Source organism: Quercus lobata, chromosome 8, assembly GCF_001633185.2.
Source record: "Quercus lobata isolate SW786 chromosome 8, ValleyOak3.0 Primary Assembly, whole genome shotgun sequence".
In the NCBI taxonomy this organism is placed as follows: Eukaryota; Viridiplantae; Streptophyta; class Magnoliopsida; order Fagales; family Fagaceae; genus Quercus; species Quercus lobata.
In genome coordinates this window covers 64,545,023-64,561,408 of record NC_044911.1, presented here as the reverse complement: position 1 = coordinate 64,561,408, position 16,386 = coordinate 64,545,023, and the positions used below count along the sequence as shown (strand labels likewise).

The 16,386-nt window shown below is 35.7% G+C and overlaps 1 protein-coding gene across 1 annotated transcript; it reads right to left on the bottom strand.

Annotated features, from left to right (window-relative positions):
• Window positions 1-14,021: 14,021 nt before the first annotated feature.
• Window positions 14,022-16,095, bottom strand: LOC115954431 (adenine/guanine permease AZG1). The gene has a single exon (XM_031072284.1). It carries the CDS (start codon window positions 15,890-15,892, stop codon window positions 14,147-14,149), a length of 1,746 nt encoding a protein of 581 aa, XP_030928144.1. The 5' UTR covers window positions 15,893-16,095; the 3' UTR covers window positions 14,022-14,146.
• Window positions 16,096-16,386: the final 291 nt, after the last annotated feature.

The following is a 16,386-nucleotide window of genomic DNA, read 5'->3' as shown; positions in this document are numbered from 1 at the left end:
TGATCTCGATACAAATCAATGGGAAAATTATCTAACCGCCCTTTCTTCCCGCGTCTATCCTTCTTTGGCGGGACTGAGTTTGTAGAGGGTACCCTTTATGGATGTCGACACAACATTGTAGCTGCAATAAAAGACCCATTAGCTGACCTATTAGCTGAGGAGGGGACCCTTTATCATCCCTCCAAGGAGATGGGTATGGATGCTATCTACCATAATCTTCCTCCACTGGTTGACTCCTCCACCTCATCAAGCTTGCTTCACTTCGGGAATGGGATCTTTTGTTATCTTGTGTCCGGGAATCCCGAGCTTCCTAGTGATAACTTTCCCTATATGCATTATTATCCTGTCGCAGATGACACAAAACGTGTTATTAGTATTGTAATTTTTCAGGCACTCGGGGAGACATATGGAGTGAAGAAGGGCTGTGATGATGAGTTTGCTCGTGGATTATTCACAGTAGAATTCATGTATTCTGCTCATTGTGTCATCAATACCCCCTTCCCAAATCAAGGTCACATCAAAGGCTTCTTCTTCATTAGGACTGCAGGGTCCAAGTTGGTAGGTAAGAGAAAGTGCATGGATCATCCGTTGGGGAGTGATGTAGAGACTGTTAGACTCACTAAGCTTTGTGATTTGATTGAAATCATCAAGCTCACTCAGAGTCAGCTAACCCCTATTCGAAATACTTTGGATGCTGCAAGCCAAGCTTTGATTGAGGAGAGAGAGAGCACTGAGCGTTGCCTGCAAGATCATCAAGGAGAGCACAAGAGGCCTTGTGATGTGTTTAAAATCATCAAGCTCACCCAGACTCAAATAGCCTCCCTTAAAAATGCTTTGGATGTTGCAGGCCAAGCTTTGATTATGGAGAGATAGAGCATAGAAAATCACTTGCAAGATCATCAAAGAGAGCACAAGATGCCGTGTGTTGTGTTTGAAATCATCAAGCTCATCCAGACTCAGATAGCCTCTCTTAAAATTACTTTTGATCTTGCTAGCCAAGCTTTGATTGATGAGAGACAGAGCATAGAGCGTCACCTGCAAGAACATCAAAGAGAGCACAAGAGGCCGTGTGATGTGTTTGACTTTGAAATCACCAAGACGAGTGACATGCTCGCTCAAGAGTTCACAGCTTTACAGACTGAGATAGCCTCTCTTAAAAATGCTTTGGATGCTGCAATTCGATTGAGCAGAGACAGAGCATAGAGCGTCACCTGCAAGATCTTTACCAGTCATCTATTTTGAAACTTTTTGATATTTGAAGCTCACAAGCGGCTGTTTATCCTTTTAAGCTCAAGCTATTACATATTACCAGTCTTCTCGGCCGACTGAACTTTTGACTATTGCTTGCATGAGAAGGTGCTGTTTTTATTTATTTATTTTCTAACTCCACATTTTTATTATACACTAATCAATACATACCACCTCAACTTTGTGAAATTTTCTGTCACAAGAATTATTGAAAAGAAAAAGCTCATTAGTTAGTGTTGCATTGAGTATTTTTCTTTCCATTTTGTTCCTTTATAAACTGAACTGAACATCGAATTCCTCTATTCTTTGCTTATTTTGGTTTATTTATTCTTTCATGAGTGAGCCACAGAGAAATTGCACACACCGACTGAGAATTGGCAGGGCATTGGCTTTTCTTTTGCCCCAGTAGTAATTTGTGATGTACATATACTCAAACGACTCACTTAACCACACTTAACATATGTTATCTTCCTATTGGGATGTTGAAGCCTAAGGCTCCAAATATGTTTGGAGCGAAACTTTTTCCAATATGATATATGTAACATTACTCAAACAGCTCAGAAAAAAAAAAAAATTAAGAGACTATACAAGCCATGTCTGCTCTTTGACTTTGGAGCTGGAGTAAATACTCAATAAAGCTCCAAAGTTCCTCTATTATTGTCCTTACAGTGACATTAAAGACGACATACATAATAAGTAGGTCCGGCTTAGATGCGATCCTCTCCACTCAAAAAAACAGAAAAGAAAGACTTCAATTCAGTGTCTGGGTACACATGTTCTCTCTCTTTGAACAGCTTTCTCAAAGAAGGCTCAAACTAATCTGTTATAGTTTATTGGAAAGCAATGAGCGTTGCCTGCAAGATCATCAAAGAGAGAACAAGAGGCCGTGTGATGTGTTTGAAATCATCAAGCTCACCCAGACTCGGATAGCCTCTCTTAAAAATGCTTTGGATGTTGCAAGCCAAGCTTTAATTGCGGAGAGACAGAGCATAGAGCATCATCTGCAAGATTATCAAAGAGAGCACAAGAGGCCTTATCTATAATATTTACTATGATTATTAGAGCAACAACTTGAGTTGGATGAATACCAATATCATTTGAGTAAGTTGACAGGTAGAAAAGCACAACCAATGCATGTATTGAAAGTGCAAAATGTTTTTTTGTTTCTCCTTTTGCTAGTCAGCAATGGGCATTCAGCTGTGTTCTCTTTAATCTTGTAAAGGTTATACACCACATTCCACCTAGACTGAGTACAGTTATCAATATTCATGTGATCAATTTTGATTAAATTGTTAACCAGTTACCAATTACATTATTTGACCATGTCCACTCTATCAAAGCACAAGTAGATGCATCAATGGAAGCATTAGACGATTTGAATCAGTAGTGTGGTACACTTATCAACTACAGGATCATAGAACTCAAATAAAACAATTCTATCCCATGTTACATATTTGTATTTTTTTTCCCTTAACATCTTCGTCAACGTCTGGGTCATTCAAAACTAAAGAATTAGAATTTGAAACACAATTGAATGCAATACATGTCATAAGGGTATTCTCCCCTTTTAATCGGTAACTGGTTAATAATTTAATCAAAATTGATCGCATGAATATTGATAACTGTACTCAGTCTAGGTGTATAACCTTTACAAGATTAAAGAGGACACAGCTGAATGCCCATTGCTGACTGGCAAAAGGAGAAACAAAAAACATTTTGCACTTTCAATGCATGCATTGGTTGTGCTTTTCTACCTGTCAACTTACTCAAATGATATTGGTATTCAGCCAACTTAAGTTGTTGCTCTAATAATCATAGCAAATATAATTTCAACTCAAATAAAATCACAAAGGTTATGAGTTCAACCCATTTGCGTAATGTTTGCCATTCATTTTTTTTTTTTTTTGAGGTATAATGTTTGCCATTCATGACAGAGACAGAAGACAAAGTACGATCTAAGCTTATAAATTTTAAAATCTACAGTTCTACGGCGGATGATTGAATGTTACAATACACTTTAAGCCATATATAAAAGGTTCTTTTTCTGAGATAGAAGGAGATTTAAAAAGAAAAATGGACATTCTTTATGCTACATTTGTTAAGTAACTAGCCGATATCCCGTGCGATGCGCAGTGCATTTTGAAATATTTTGTAAAAAAAATATCTTTTAACACCTTGGGTTCATTAATACAATTATTGTTAGTCATGTTTAATTTACAGAGTTTTAATAGTAGAACTAAATTCAAACCATGAATTGCTTCAAGCTACTCCTACCTACACCATGAATTGCTTCAAGCTGCCTGATTCTTTATGCTCGGAAATAAACTCTTTGGTTGGGAGTTTTTGGTAGGGAAAGACAGAAAAGGCTCGGAAGATTGCTTGGGTTTCATGGGAAAACCTGTGCAAATCAAAGAAGGAGGGCGGCATGGGTTTTCGTGACTTGAAAGCCTTCAATCTTGCACTCCTAGCTAAACAAGGGTGGAGAATTCAACAAAGTCCTGGCTCCCTTCTCCACAGAGTGCTTAAAGCGAAGTATTTTGTAAATTCCTCTTTTTTGGATGCCCAAGTGGGGAAAAGCTTAAAGCAAAGTATTTTGTAAATTCCTCTTTTTTGGATGCCCAAGTGGGGAAAAGACCCTCCTATATTTGGAGAAGCTTGATGGCAGCCATACCTGTGTTAAGGGATGGGAATAGATGGTGTGTGGGTGACGGAAAGAGTATCAAAATATGGAATGACGCTTGGCTTCCTTCTACGATGACAGGCAGAATTATTTCTCCCAAGCCTGCATTGGTCTGTGGGGAGAATGTAGCCAACCTGATGGTTCACGACAAAGCTGAATGGAATGGTGATTTGGTTAGGAGTTTCTTCGTTCCCTTTGAGACTGAGTCCATCCTGAGTATTCCTATTAGTTCTATGAAACCAGCTGACTCCCAGATTTGGGCTAAAACCCCCAATGGCATCTTTTCCGTCAAGAGTGCATGCAGGGTGGCAGTTCGGTACCTTGAGGTCTCAAAGGAAAATGGAGGTGGCCCATGCTGCTCCGACACATCAAAAATGGAAGCCGTTTAGAAGCTTATATGGAGTTTAAAGTGCCCAAACAAAGTTGAGCATTTCTTTTGGCGGGCTTGCAAAAATGCTTTACCCACGAAACAATGTTTAGTGCACCGGAAGGTTATTAAGGAGGACAAGTGCGACCTTTGTGGGGAGTGTGAATCATCGGGTCATATTCTTTGGGGGTGTGAAGTCGCAAAAGAAGCCTGGAGTGAGACAAGCTTCAAGCTGGACAGACTTGACTGCCCCCCAAAGGAATTCCTCTATGTGGTGTGGTTGCTAATGGCTTCCTCAGGTGAGAAGGATTGGGAGAAGTTTGCTGTCACGGCGTGGCTACTTTGGAACAACAGAAATGCTGTCAGGTTTAGGGGTAAATGCAAGAATGGGAAGACCATTGAAGGGGAAGCAAGGATTTATTTGGAAGAATTTCAAGTGGCTTGTCTGAATATGGGCCAAAAAACCCAGCCAGCCACTCGAGTTAAACATTGGACCCCTCCTACTCAAGGTAAGTATAAGGTAAACGTTGATGCAGCTGTGTTTAAGGAGCAAAGGTGCTGTAGCCTTGGGGTGGTCATTAGAAATGACAAAGGACAGATGATGGGGGCGTTATGTAAGAAGGTCGCTGCACCCTGGGGAGCCTTAGAAGCCGAAGCAAAAGCTACTGAAACATGTATTTTGTTAGCTTGGGACCTGGGATTGAGGGACATTATGGTGGAAGGGGACTCTCAGCTAGTAATGCTTGCGCTAAATGGTTCTGGTTTCCTAGCTTCGGTCATCCAAAAGGTGGTTGAAGGCTCACAGAGGTGCCTTAGCCACTTCAAGTCCTGGAGGGTTGATCACGTCAACAGGAATAACAATAGGGCTGCTCACTTACTTGCTAGGAATGCTTTGCATGTTGCTGATTGTGTTATATGGGTGGAGGACACTCCCCCTGTTATTGAACTCCAAATTCAAAATGATATACTTTTAATGGACCTTGGTCCGTATCAATGAAACTAGTTATATGTTTGGCAATCAAAAAAAAAAAAAAAAAATTCAAACCAAACCCTAGTTCCTAACCATAATCAAATCCTATTAAAGCTTAATATTAAAATTAAAAATTCTATTGAGTGTAGTTAGTGCCAAATCTGCGAAATTTAGATTTGGCAACATTCTTTGTTATTTTTTGTAAGTATCCCAAATTTGCAATATGCAGTCATTTGAAAGTCACAAACAACAATGGTTAAAAAGTAATTCCAAAAACATTTAGGGTGAGTTTGGTTCAACTTTTTATAAAAGTGCATAATGAAAAAGTGGAGTTTTCAAAAAGTACATAATGAAAAAGTGCATTTTCAAAAAGTTAAGTGTTTGGTAAAAACTGTTAAAAAGTGTTTTTTGAAAAAGCTGAGTGTTTGGTTAGCACTTATAAAAGTGGTAGTTTGAGGGGTAAATTACCAAAAAGGACAATGTATATATAAGAGCATCTTCAACAGATTAGTCAAATTTTTGTACTGTTTGGACAATCAACAGTGACATTTATCTTTTGCCTACCCACTTTTTGAATCTTTATTTTTAATTAAATTTATTCTTTTTTAATCTTTATTTATTCTTTTTCTATTCATTCTCAACAATTATATTTTTCAACAAAAAATGTTATATCCATAATATTTTTTGCAATACTTTCACAAGAATCATAACAAAATCTTATATAGAAAGTTGTTTCTAGTTCTAATTTGAACTCATTACTGAAATTATATTTTTACTCACCAATATTAATTAATTACTTAAAATTTATTGTGAAAATATTGTGGTATTCTTTTTAAATTATAATTTATTCTTCTTTGCCTTTTATTTCATCCACACGTTTCCTTTTTCTTTTTTCTTTTTCTTTTTTTTCTTTTTCTTTTTCTCTTGCATTTTTTCAACCACACACGTATACCGATATTAGTTCATCCACTCCTTTTTTTTTTCCTTTACTTTCACTTCCAGAAGCTCCTCAGAAGCTCCTCACTCTTTCTTTCTCCAGCTCTCTGAGGTCTTTCTACTCTCTTTTTTTTTTCTTCTATCGGCTTCTATTTTTTTTCTATCGGCTCCTCACTCTTTTTCTTTTCTTCTCTCAGCTTCTATTTTTTTTTTTTTTTTTCTAGAAGCTCCTCACTCTTTCTATATTTTTCACTCTTTCTTTCTCCAACTCTCTTTTCTTCTATCAGCTTCCATTTTTTTTTTTTTTTTGCAGAAGCTCCTCACTCTTTATATTTGTTTTGATTTTAGATTTGTTGTTTAAATTATATCAGTTTTATGAGAGCAAGAATTTTTTTTTCTTTTATTGTTGTGGTTTGATTAATTTTATTGCGTGAGTGAGCTCCAGGTGAGATGAATTTGCTAAGGCTGTGCGTGATCTGAAGAAGGCACCTTGCCCTTTATTGAAGGGCAATTTTGGTAATTGAAGTCACCCAACGGATATATATCAAACGCCCACACCAGCTTTTACAATTATGGACCGAAACATGTCCATTTTTCAAATGCGCGTTTCTTCACAAATGTAAAACGCAACTTTTTGCTAAAAAATGCGTTTTATACTCACCAAACACCAAACTTGGGCTGGCTTTTTTAAAAAGCCAACTTTTGGGCTCAAAACGCCCAAACAAACGGGCACTTATATTCAGTTGCCCCTTTAAAGCTTTCAAATATGAAATTCCTCAATTTCTTATAGCTGGAAAACATGAACAGAATTTACATTCTTTAATGTGTTATTGTGTCATTGTTTGAATGATCCACTTTCTACAGAAGATTGCATAAAGTTCATCTCCTGCACATGTAAACTCAGACCTTTTAATTCACCTTCTTGCACAAAGTACATTAAGAAACACATAAACTAACATGAGCTCTACTACATTGATGCTTAACTACATCCAAATAACACTCAAAATTGATTAAGAATGAAAACATTAATATCCAAATGTTTTATGGAATCAAAAGCATATCATTAATTAACAACAAAGATTGAACATTGACAAAGAGCAAGTTAAATTTAAAAGAGAAAGAAGACTAAATTAAAATGCACACAAAAGATGAAATTTGTTCTTTGTTGATATCTAGCAATAATATATAGTTAAACCAAAAATTCCCTATAGGGCCTTTGAGCACTGTAGCACCAATAGTTGAAATGAGATTTTAATCAAGGATAGTCATTATTCAGCCCCATATAGTTTCAGTTACGAGAATGGAAGTTGGAAAGTAAGAAAAGGATGTATACTAATAGTTATGATAAGATGCTCTAGATTTTAACAATATGATGATTATTGTCCCCGAAAAATAAAAATGAACCCAGCTGATTACTGAAATTAAAAATAACATCCCAAAGAAAATAACGGGAAAAATAAAATTGACCTCAAAGGGACATTCCAATTATGATGATATGTTTGTGGTATTTGCAAAGGTGTGGAGAGAGAGCAATTGGATACGATTGGATTCCTTGCCATTGCCCTTGTCATAGGATTTCATAAACCACTTCTTTTTATTTGTCTGTAAGAATTCCAACAAAACACCCAACACATCAAAATTGCAAACGCTAATATTGAATTGATAACAACACAATTAAAACCTAACCCTCTGTTGCAAACTCTAATATTAGATTGATAACAACAACAAAAATTAATTTAGTTTATATTAGTTAAAGCACAGTATTTGTGTTTCCTCTTACTTAGCCAAAAACACAATCACTTTTCTAGAATAAAATTTCAAACCCTTACTCACCATGTTTGAACTTTACATATTCTAAAATGCAAAACTGTGATTTTGCCATAGGATTTACTCATTTCAAGCACAATCTGTCCAACAATACATTAAGAATTTGACAATCACTTTTCTAGAAAAAAATTTCAAAAGAAGAAAAAGAATAAAATTTCAAAAGAAGAAAAAGAATAAAATTTCAAACCCCTACTCACCACGTTTGAACTTTACAAATTCCAAAATGCAAAACCGCGATTTTGCCACAGGATTTACTCATTTCAAACACAATCTATCCAACAATACATCAAGAATTTGAGTTATAAAAATGTGATTGCTAGAAGAGAAGTGATTGTAAAAGGAGACTCATGGCTAGAAGTAAGTGTACTAATTAACATATGACTTAGATAATTGAAAGAGGTGGGCAACTGAAGGGTTAGATGTAGAAGAGCTATATAACTTAGATAATTGCAAGAGGCGGGCAACTGAAGGGTTAGACGTAGAAGAGCTGAATTAATGATTTTTTTTTCTTTCTTTATTAAACAATTAATGGTATACTTGAAAGTTTAAAATTTATTTTAGTCAATTGAGACTTGTGAGAAGGAGTGATGAGGAGTAATAAGTAATAGATGAGGTGTGACTTGAACCAAAAAAAAAAATTAGATGGCTATCAAAGACGGCGCCACATGGCAGAACTTCATGCTTTCCCGCATGAGGTTTCTGCTTTTATATATATATTGATTGATGATTTAACAAATTGGACTAGGCTATTGGTGTTTCAATCTCAGTGTATCCTACTATTAAGTTGTCCACTCCCAGATAACAAGGTTGCTAATTCCCAAAAATTATAATACTGAACTTAAAAACATAAAAGTTGCTCAACAAACATTTCATTGTGTTCCAGGTAAACTTGTTATAGAAAAGATTCAAACAATTCAGAGTCACAGATATGCGATTTAGGTGCAATAATAGCCGGTCAGATGGCGAAATGTCACTAAATTGGAAAGCTTCCGCAACTGCTTAACCCCTAACGCCATCCTGGCAGAGCTCAGTTTTATTTGCTGCTTAGATATTTAAGTTGTACATACACAATTGAAGCTAAATTCTAGACTTCTAGTCCTTCCACAGAGAGAATGGTAAAGTATACTTGTAAAGCTCTAGCTTTGAGTACAACTATGAAATTTGCCCCTATACCTGCACTATGGTTTGTACTCTTGCTATTTATCGTTGTTAAGATGTTAAGAATTTCTATTGGCATGGAAACCAGCAAGCATAAACATTGTAATAAAAAATATCAATATGGTTGGAAACTTAAGCCAAGCGAATGACTAATTCAATTGAGTTAAGTAGAAAAACATTTCATCATCCACACAAAGAATACCATAGAGACGACACTGCATTCAGTGCATTGTGTATATATATATATATATATATAAGTTCTGAGGTACATGAGATTTATATTTCTATGATAAGATGTGATGTGATTAAATAAGTAGTTGTGAAATGAGTTGCTGAGAATTCTTTTGTACCACTAAAATGTTGTGATACTTTTATTAAACAAGCTTTAGACTGGTGAAGCAGAAGTTTTAGGCCTACAGAAAGAACCACTACAAGACTATTGGCCATTCGAGAAGCTTTGTCCGGTGCCAAAGCAACTGGTTTTGACAAGATCATTGTCCTGGTACCAGATAAAGCTGTGCACAGCATGCTCAAGAAGTTCTTAGTTTCCTCATTCTGGTTTTGACAAGAACAAACTCCCAACAGAATGAGGAAACTAAGAGCTAATTTGATAGAAGTCCAAAAAAAAGAAGCCAAAAAATTTAAAGCCAAAGAAGGATTTTGTAGAGCTTCACTGATGGATTTAGAATTGCCTTCAATTTGTAATCATATATATTTCTTGTTTGGTAGAAATCGGAGATTTTGCATGACTGACATCATATAATTTCTTTTTCATATTATAATATTTTAACGGCCCTCCTTTATATGTTAATTAGACTATTTATCCTAATTGTAGTCTTAATTATTTGGTATTTATCATCAATTTATTTAATAGTTAGCTTGTTTAATTGTCGAACTTAATTATAGTCATGAATTTGGCTCATTTACTATAAACAGTTGGCTTACAGTGGCACTTGCTGTTCAATATTCCAAGTTTCCAACCAATAACAAAAAATCATTGCTTTTTTTTTTTATCATCAATATTAATCATTGCTATTAATGTTACCCTGAAGTATATTTCATATTTTCAGTCATATAGTCTAGCACCGTGCAGTGCTTCTCTTGGCTTTTGATATTTTAGGGAGCAGTGCTTCTCATCCCTGCTGCCCATATAAAAGCGTGATTGGGCTAGTAAAGAAGTTGGGAATCTCAAATGCAGATTTTCATTCATCTTTTGTGAATAATGATGATGTATCTCAAACTTCATATCTAACAAGGTTGAAACCTTTTTTTTTTTTTTTTTTTTTGAGAAACAGGTTGAAACTTGAAATCACAATAAAAGTCAGAGTGCCAAGCTTGTTAAGGTTAAGTGTGCGTTTAGCTTTAGTTTAAAAAGTCAGTTTATTTTACTATTCAGTTTATTTTTGTTATTATTCATGGGTTCCATTGCATTTTTTGATACTATTCATAGGTCTTACTGTTCTATTTCAGCTAACTTTTACTTTTATCTATAATACTTTTAGTAAAAAGTTTTCAGTTTCAGCAAAATAAGTGGATCCCAAACAGACCATAAGGTTAAGGTTTTACACTTTGGGTGTGGTTTATCTCTTGTATTTTTTTAACTGGACATGTTCTTTTATTTTAAATATACAATGATGTGTGGTAGTGGGTTTTAATCTTCACATTTTGTTTAGTTAGTGGGTAATATAACAGTCTTTAATTAAAACAAATTAAGATTTTTTTTAAAAAAATACTAGAAGTAATCCGAGCCTTTACACTTTTACTTGTTCATTTTGACACGTGTACTTTTTTTTTTCTTTTTTCTTTTTTTTTTTTTGGGGTGAGGGTTAACTTGGGCCAACCCTCGTAATTGATAAGCACAGAACATTGAGTTTGAGCCCAATCTTGTATTTTCTTCTTCTTTAGGTTGAACCCATTTAAAAACCCATGATGCAAATCAACTATTGCCAAAAAAAGGTTCCTCTCCCTCTCACTTGCCAAAATTATGTCAACATCTAATCAAAGTTTATAAAATGTCAAACCACATTTACTTCTTCCTTTTTCTATTTCCCAGATGCTCTTCACACATTTTCTCCTTTTTACCAGTGCTCCTCCCTGTATTTGACTGACGCTAGAGACATCAAATAACACAGCTTTTATTGCAACTAGCTGACGTGAGTGGGCATTGGGAAATGTTATTCATTTCCTTTTTTTTTTTTTTGGTTGAGAAAACTTATTAATTTCCTTCCGAAACCTATTTTAGTTTGCTTAATGTAACAAAATATTTTGGCATTAATTGAAAATTTTTAAAAATATTATAATATATATAATTTTATATAATTATATATATACATATAATCTTATATCAAATAAATTTATCTCATTATAATCATAAGAATAGTTCTAAAATCACATATTATTTTATAATTTTTTTTGCCACAACTTTGAGGTATGAGTAATTAATTATTATTTACATATGAATCTGTTATTTTTTTCTTTATCAATCTCACTCTGTCATGTCATAATTATAGCAAAAAATTGTGAAATTGTGTGTTTCTAAACTTTTTCTAGTGAGATGAGAAATTTGTGTTAGGCAAATTTTTGTATGCACTTCTGCTGAAAAGAAAAAGGAATACTGGATTAGCAAAAAAAAAAAAAAAGGAATACTGGTAGAGTATCTTTGCGGATTAGCACAACTTTTGGACAGCAGGTCCCATACCCATAGTCCATCAAATTAGGACCTGAATGCGTGTTCTATTATCATTAACAGCTTAAATTCTATTCATCCAACAGTTTATAAATAATAATTAAAGAACAAAAAAAAGAGAGTTTCTTTTGTGTATGAAAAAGCTCCAAAATATGGGCTTTTAAGGTGACACATGTACTTTCTTGTGGCCCAAAGAAAAAAAAAATGACAAATGCTCCATGTTTTATGTCATATCATATCAACACTCAGGCAAGAATTTGTTCTATTTTTCACCTTAATTATGCTATCATCTAGCAAACAGAATAATAATCCATTATGTTTGCAAGCTGTTGCAAATATGAGCTTTTGGAATTCAATCTTCTTGCAAAGCTTCATTGCTACTAGAATCATTATGTGTACCTACGTTGGTACGTGATAAAATATTTCAATTTGTAGGCCAAAATTAAGGATTCTTTTTTTTTTTTCTTTTTTTTTTAAAGCGAGAATGACTCCTTGATTGACTTAGTTAATCCCATTTTCCCCCACTAATTAATGCCACGGATAAGTATTTTGATCTGTTTTGGCTAATCTTGAATTCTTAATTCCCCACTTAAACACTGCCCACTTTGATAATTGATATGATCTTTGAGCACAAATGAGTAGTGGCTGCCTCTAATGGGGGGCCAAATCAAGTTAAGGTCTTCTCAATCCACACTCATATTTTTCAGCCTTGAAAATCACTTCTCGTACCGAATCTTTAACTTGGTTCTGTCCCAGTTGTCTCAACAAAGTGGCAAGTATTGTTACCTAGTCAATTCAGTATAGTTTATAGCATATGATCTTATCTCATGGGAAAAGAAAGTATAGTTTATAGGTTTGTATTTTTAATTCTTATTACTAACATGCTTCTATTATAAAATAAGAGAAAGTACTTAAGGAGTAGATTAAACAACTTGTTAAATCCAAATCTGGGCAGACAAACACAAGTTGGACCAAAATTTACTCCCCAAGAAATAAAATAAATTAATTATATAGACCCAGACAGACCTTTTTTTTCTTTTCTTTTTTTGAGATATTCAATCTTCAATGTTCAAATGAATCATAACTCATAACTCACAGGCTGGACCATATTTCTCATGGACAGAGTCACAGAGTACCTAAAAAAGCAGGAAGCAATAAAATGCAATATTTGATTGATTCACTGCCTGCCGTACACTGCTTGCCATTATTTCGAGACCCCCATTTTTTTTGAGAGAGAAAGCGACTAGAGCACTGATAAAGATTCTAAGAAATTAATACTATCTTCCCGTTTTCATATACAAAGAAATTTTTTTTTTTTTTTTTTTGAAAAGATATACAAAGAATTTTATACTACCATGTCCAATGATGTAAAATACAGGACGTAATCATAGAACAAGTTTTCATACTTAAACATTATTGTATTACTTGAAAAATGAAAATCCACCACCGTCCATTTGACTCAATTTCATTGTCAAAAACTATAACGCGTTCACAAATTCCTTTTTTTTATAGACATGCCAACCAGAACCATTCTATTGATTATTGCTAATCAGATTTTAAACATGTTCGCTCTAAAAATAATAATTAAAACATGTTAATTGGATTGAAAACAATGCGGGAAGATAACCTTTTGGTGGTTGCAAAAGATGAGAAATAAGGCCAATGAACTTAGGTGAATTGGTATCTTCTAATCTTTCCAATTAAAAAGGTATCATTTTTTTAATAAAAAGTGATATGGGTGCAAAAGCCACAAAAAACATAGCTAGTTTATTCCTAGAAAATAAAAAAGAAAACATATTCACATTTGCTTCTGAAAAATAAGCTTGAATTCACCTTGGAAGTCTAATTAAATGTTCCATAAAATTTGATAGACAATAAAATATATTCTACCAAAATATATCCTAACTGATTCTTAACCATAATAGGACTCTAATTTGATTGTAAAAGCATTAAATGTATTTAAAAATGAAGAAATAATAACCCTAAACTTAAAATTATGAAAATTACATTAAAAAAAAAAAAAAACAAAATGAATCAATTATAGAAATCAAATTGCAAATTCTATCTAACGTCAAAGAGGAAAGAGGTCTAAGAATTCGACCTTAATGTCTTACCAACTTAATGTGGAAAAAATAAAGAAAAAGAGGAGATTTGAAAGCAATTTATATATATTTTTTTACAATCCCACTATGGAAACCATTTTTTCCACAAATTCCTAATCCCACACCAATTAAAAAAAAAAAAAGGGCACAATTCTATTACTGCAATAAAATCTTAAACATCAAGTGCCTTAACATCACTAGGGTCTTCTTCTCTACCATGATCACGTGTCCCATTGACTTCAGCCTTTACAACACGACCTTTCACTATTCCAAGCTTCACCAAAAGCTGCTCACCCCAATCCCATAGGTGCAACACAATGTAGGTACCAATCCCACCAATAAGCCCGTACGCTATTGAATAAGTCAGAGGCATCAAAATCATAGTCACAAACGCTGGGATCGCCTGCCTCATATCGTTCCAATCAATCTCCACCACTGATTTCATCATCAAAACGCCCACCAATATCAACGGCGGACCCACCGCCCAGGCTGGAATTGACGCCAGTAACGGCGTGAAGAAAAACGCCAAGAAGAAATACCCCGCCACCGTCAGCGCCGTTAATCCCGTCCGCCCACCTTCCCTTATCCCGGTTGACGATTCAATAAACGCCGTCACTGGTGACGTCCCCAATAACGAACCCACAACTATTGACGTGGCATCCGACATGAAAGCGAAATATTGTCCCTCGAAATCTCCGTTTCGGTCCACAAATCCGGCAAATCGGGCCATCGAATACAACGTACCGGTCGTGTCGAGGATGTCCACGTATAAAAACGTAATCAGGGCTTGCCAAAAATACCCTTTTCCTATACTCGAAAAACTCAGAGCTCCAGCTGTGTTTTTTATCGCATGCACGTCAACTACCTTTTTGAAATACTCGTACGCCGAGTCACCGGCGTCCGTATCGGGAAACTCGGTCACCTGTGTGTTTCGGAACCACGAAACCGCCGTTACGAAAACTATACCGTAAATCATCGCACCCTTAACGTCTTTCACCAAACAATAAGCTATGATGACGAAGCCAAGGATTCCGAGCCAAAATGTCGGGCTTTCCATTGTGTTTCGGAGACAGTATATACCGCCCGATACGGTACCGCCCGGTAACAAACTAACGGTTCCGTTAGCGGCAGTTATGACAGGTGCTAGTGAAGCGCGAGAGGAAGCTGGACAAGCTCCGAGAGTGATTAGGGTTGAAGAACTGTACCCGATAAGTCCGATTCCTTCGTTGTTTTGCAACCCGATAAATGCTAAGAAGAGTCCGATACCGGCGGAGGAGCTGATTCGTACTGGTTTCGGGACGAGTTTAGCGAGTTTTGTACGTAACCCAACTGCCGAAATGGCTAAAAAGATTAACCCTTCGATGAACACAGCGGCTAGAGCACTTTTATAGGATACACTACCCGACCCGTGAAACCCGACAACTGTGTAAGCGAAATAAGCGTTGGTACCCATACCCGGAGCCAAAGCTAAAGGAAGGTTCGCAAAGGCACCCATTATCACACACCCAATTAGAGAAGAAGCCACGGTGGCAACGATCAGGTCCTTGCGTATGCGTTCGAGGCAAGCCGAGTAACCGGGATTAACAGGGTCGAATTTGCATGACACGTCGGGTTGGATGACCCGGAGGTTCGACCCGGTACAGCTGGACACGGGTATGGATTGGTCAGAGCAGAGTGGGATACAGTCGGAGACCGAACAAGTGCCACCGGAATCGGTGAGTATGGAGGCGTTGACTGCGAGGATGTAAGCCATGGTGAGAAACGTGGCTGTTCCGGCTCGGAGCTCCGTGGTGAAAGTGGTGTTTCTTTCTGCTATCTTGAACCGCTTGCCCACCCAGCTTTTTTCCACATAGGTGTTTAGGCGTGTCAGGGGTTTCTGGTTCTGAGTAAGCTGAGTCTGAGTTTGAGACTCATCCATGTTGATGATATTATGGGTCCCAAATGAAAGGAATGGAAAAAAAACAACTCTGAACTTTGATAGGGTGGGTGTGTTTTGTTTTTGGGCTGTTATATTACATAGAGTTTAAAGAGAAGCAAGGCCAAGATTAACGGAGAAATATGATTTATAAGGTCATAAGAGAGAGAGAGAGAGAATCTTTTATTTTTGGAGATACAGGAGAGAAATACATAGAATCTTTAGGATTCTAAATAGGTTATGATTCTATTTATGAAGGGTTTTTTTTTTTTTTTTTTTTTTTTCTTAAATTATATTTGTGAGTGTGAACAATTAATGAGTAAATGAGTTGTAGATTACTGTTCCAATTAAGGTCTTTTTTTAATTTTTTTTTAATTTTTTTGATAAGACTAATTGATCAAAAGAACAGACGTGTGTGAACAAAAGGCTTATGAAAAAACGGTGAGGGAGAGAGACCCATGTGAATGTTAGGCATGACAACTGTTGCTGATTGTTGA

Coding starts and splice junctions, on each gene's coding strand:
- LOC115954431 (XM_031072284.1), bottom strand. CDS start 15,892: ATGGATGAGTCTCAAACTCAGACTCAGCTTACTCAGAACCAGAAACCC.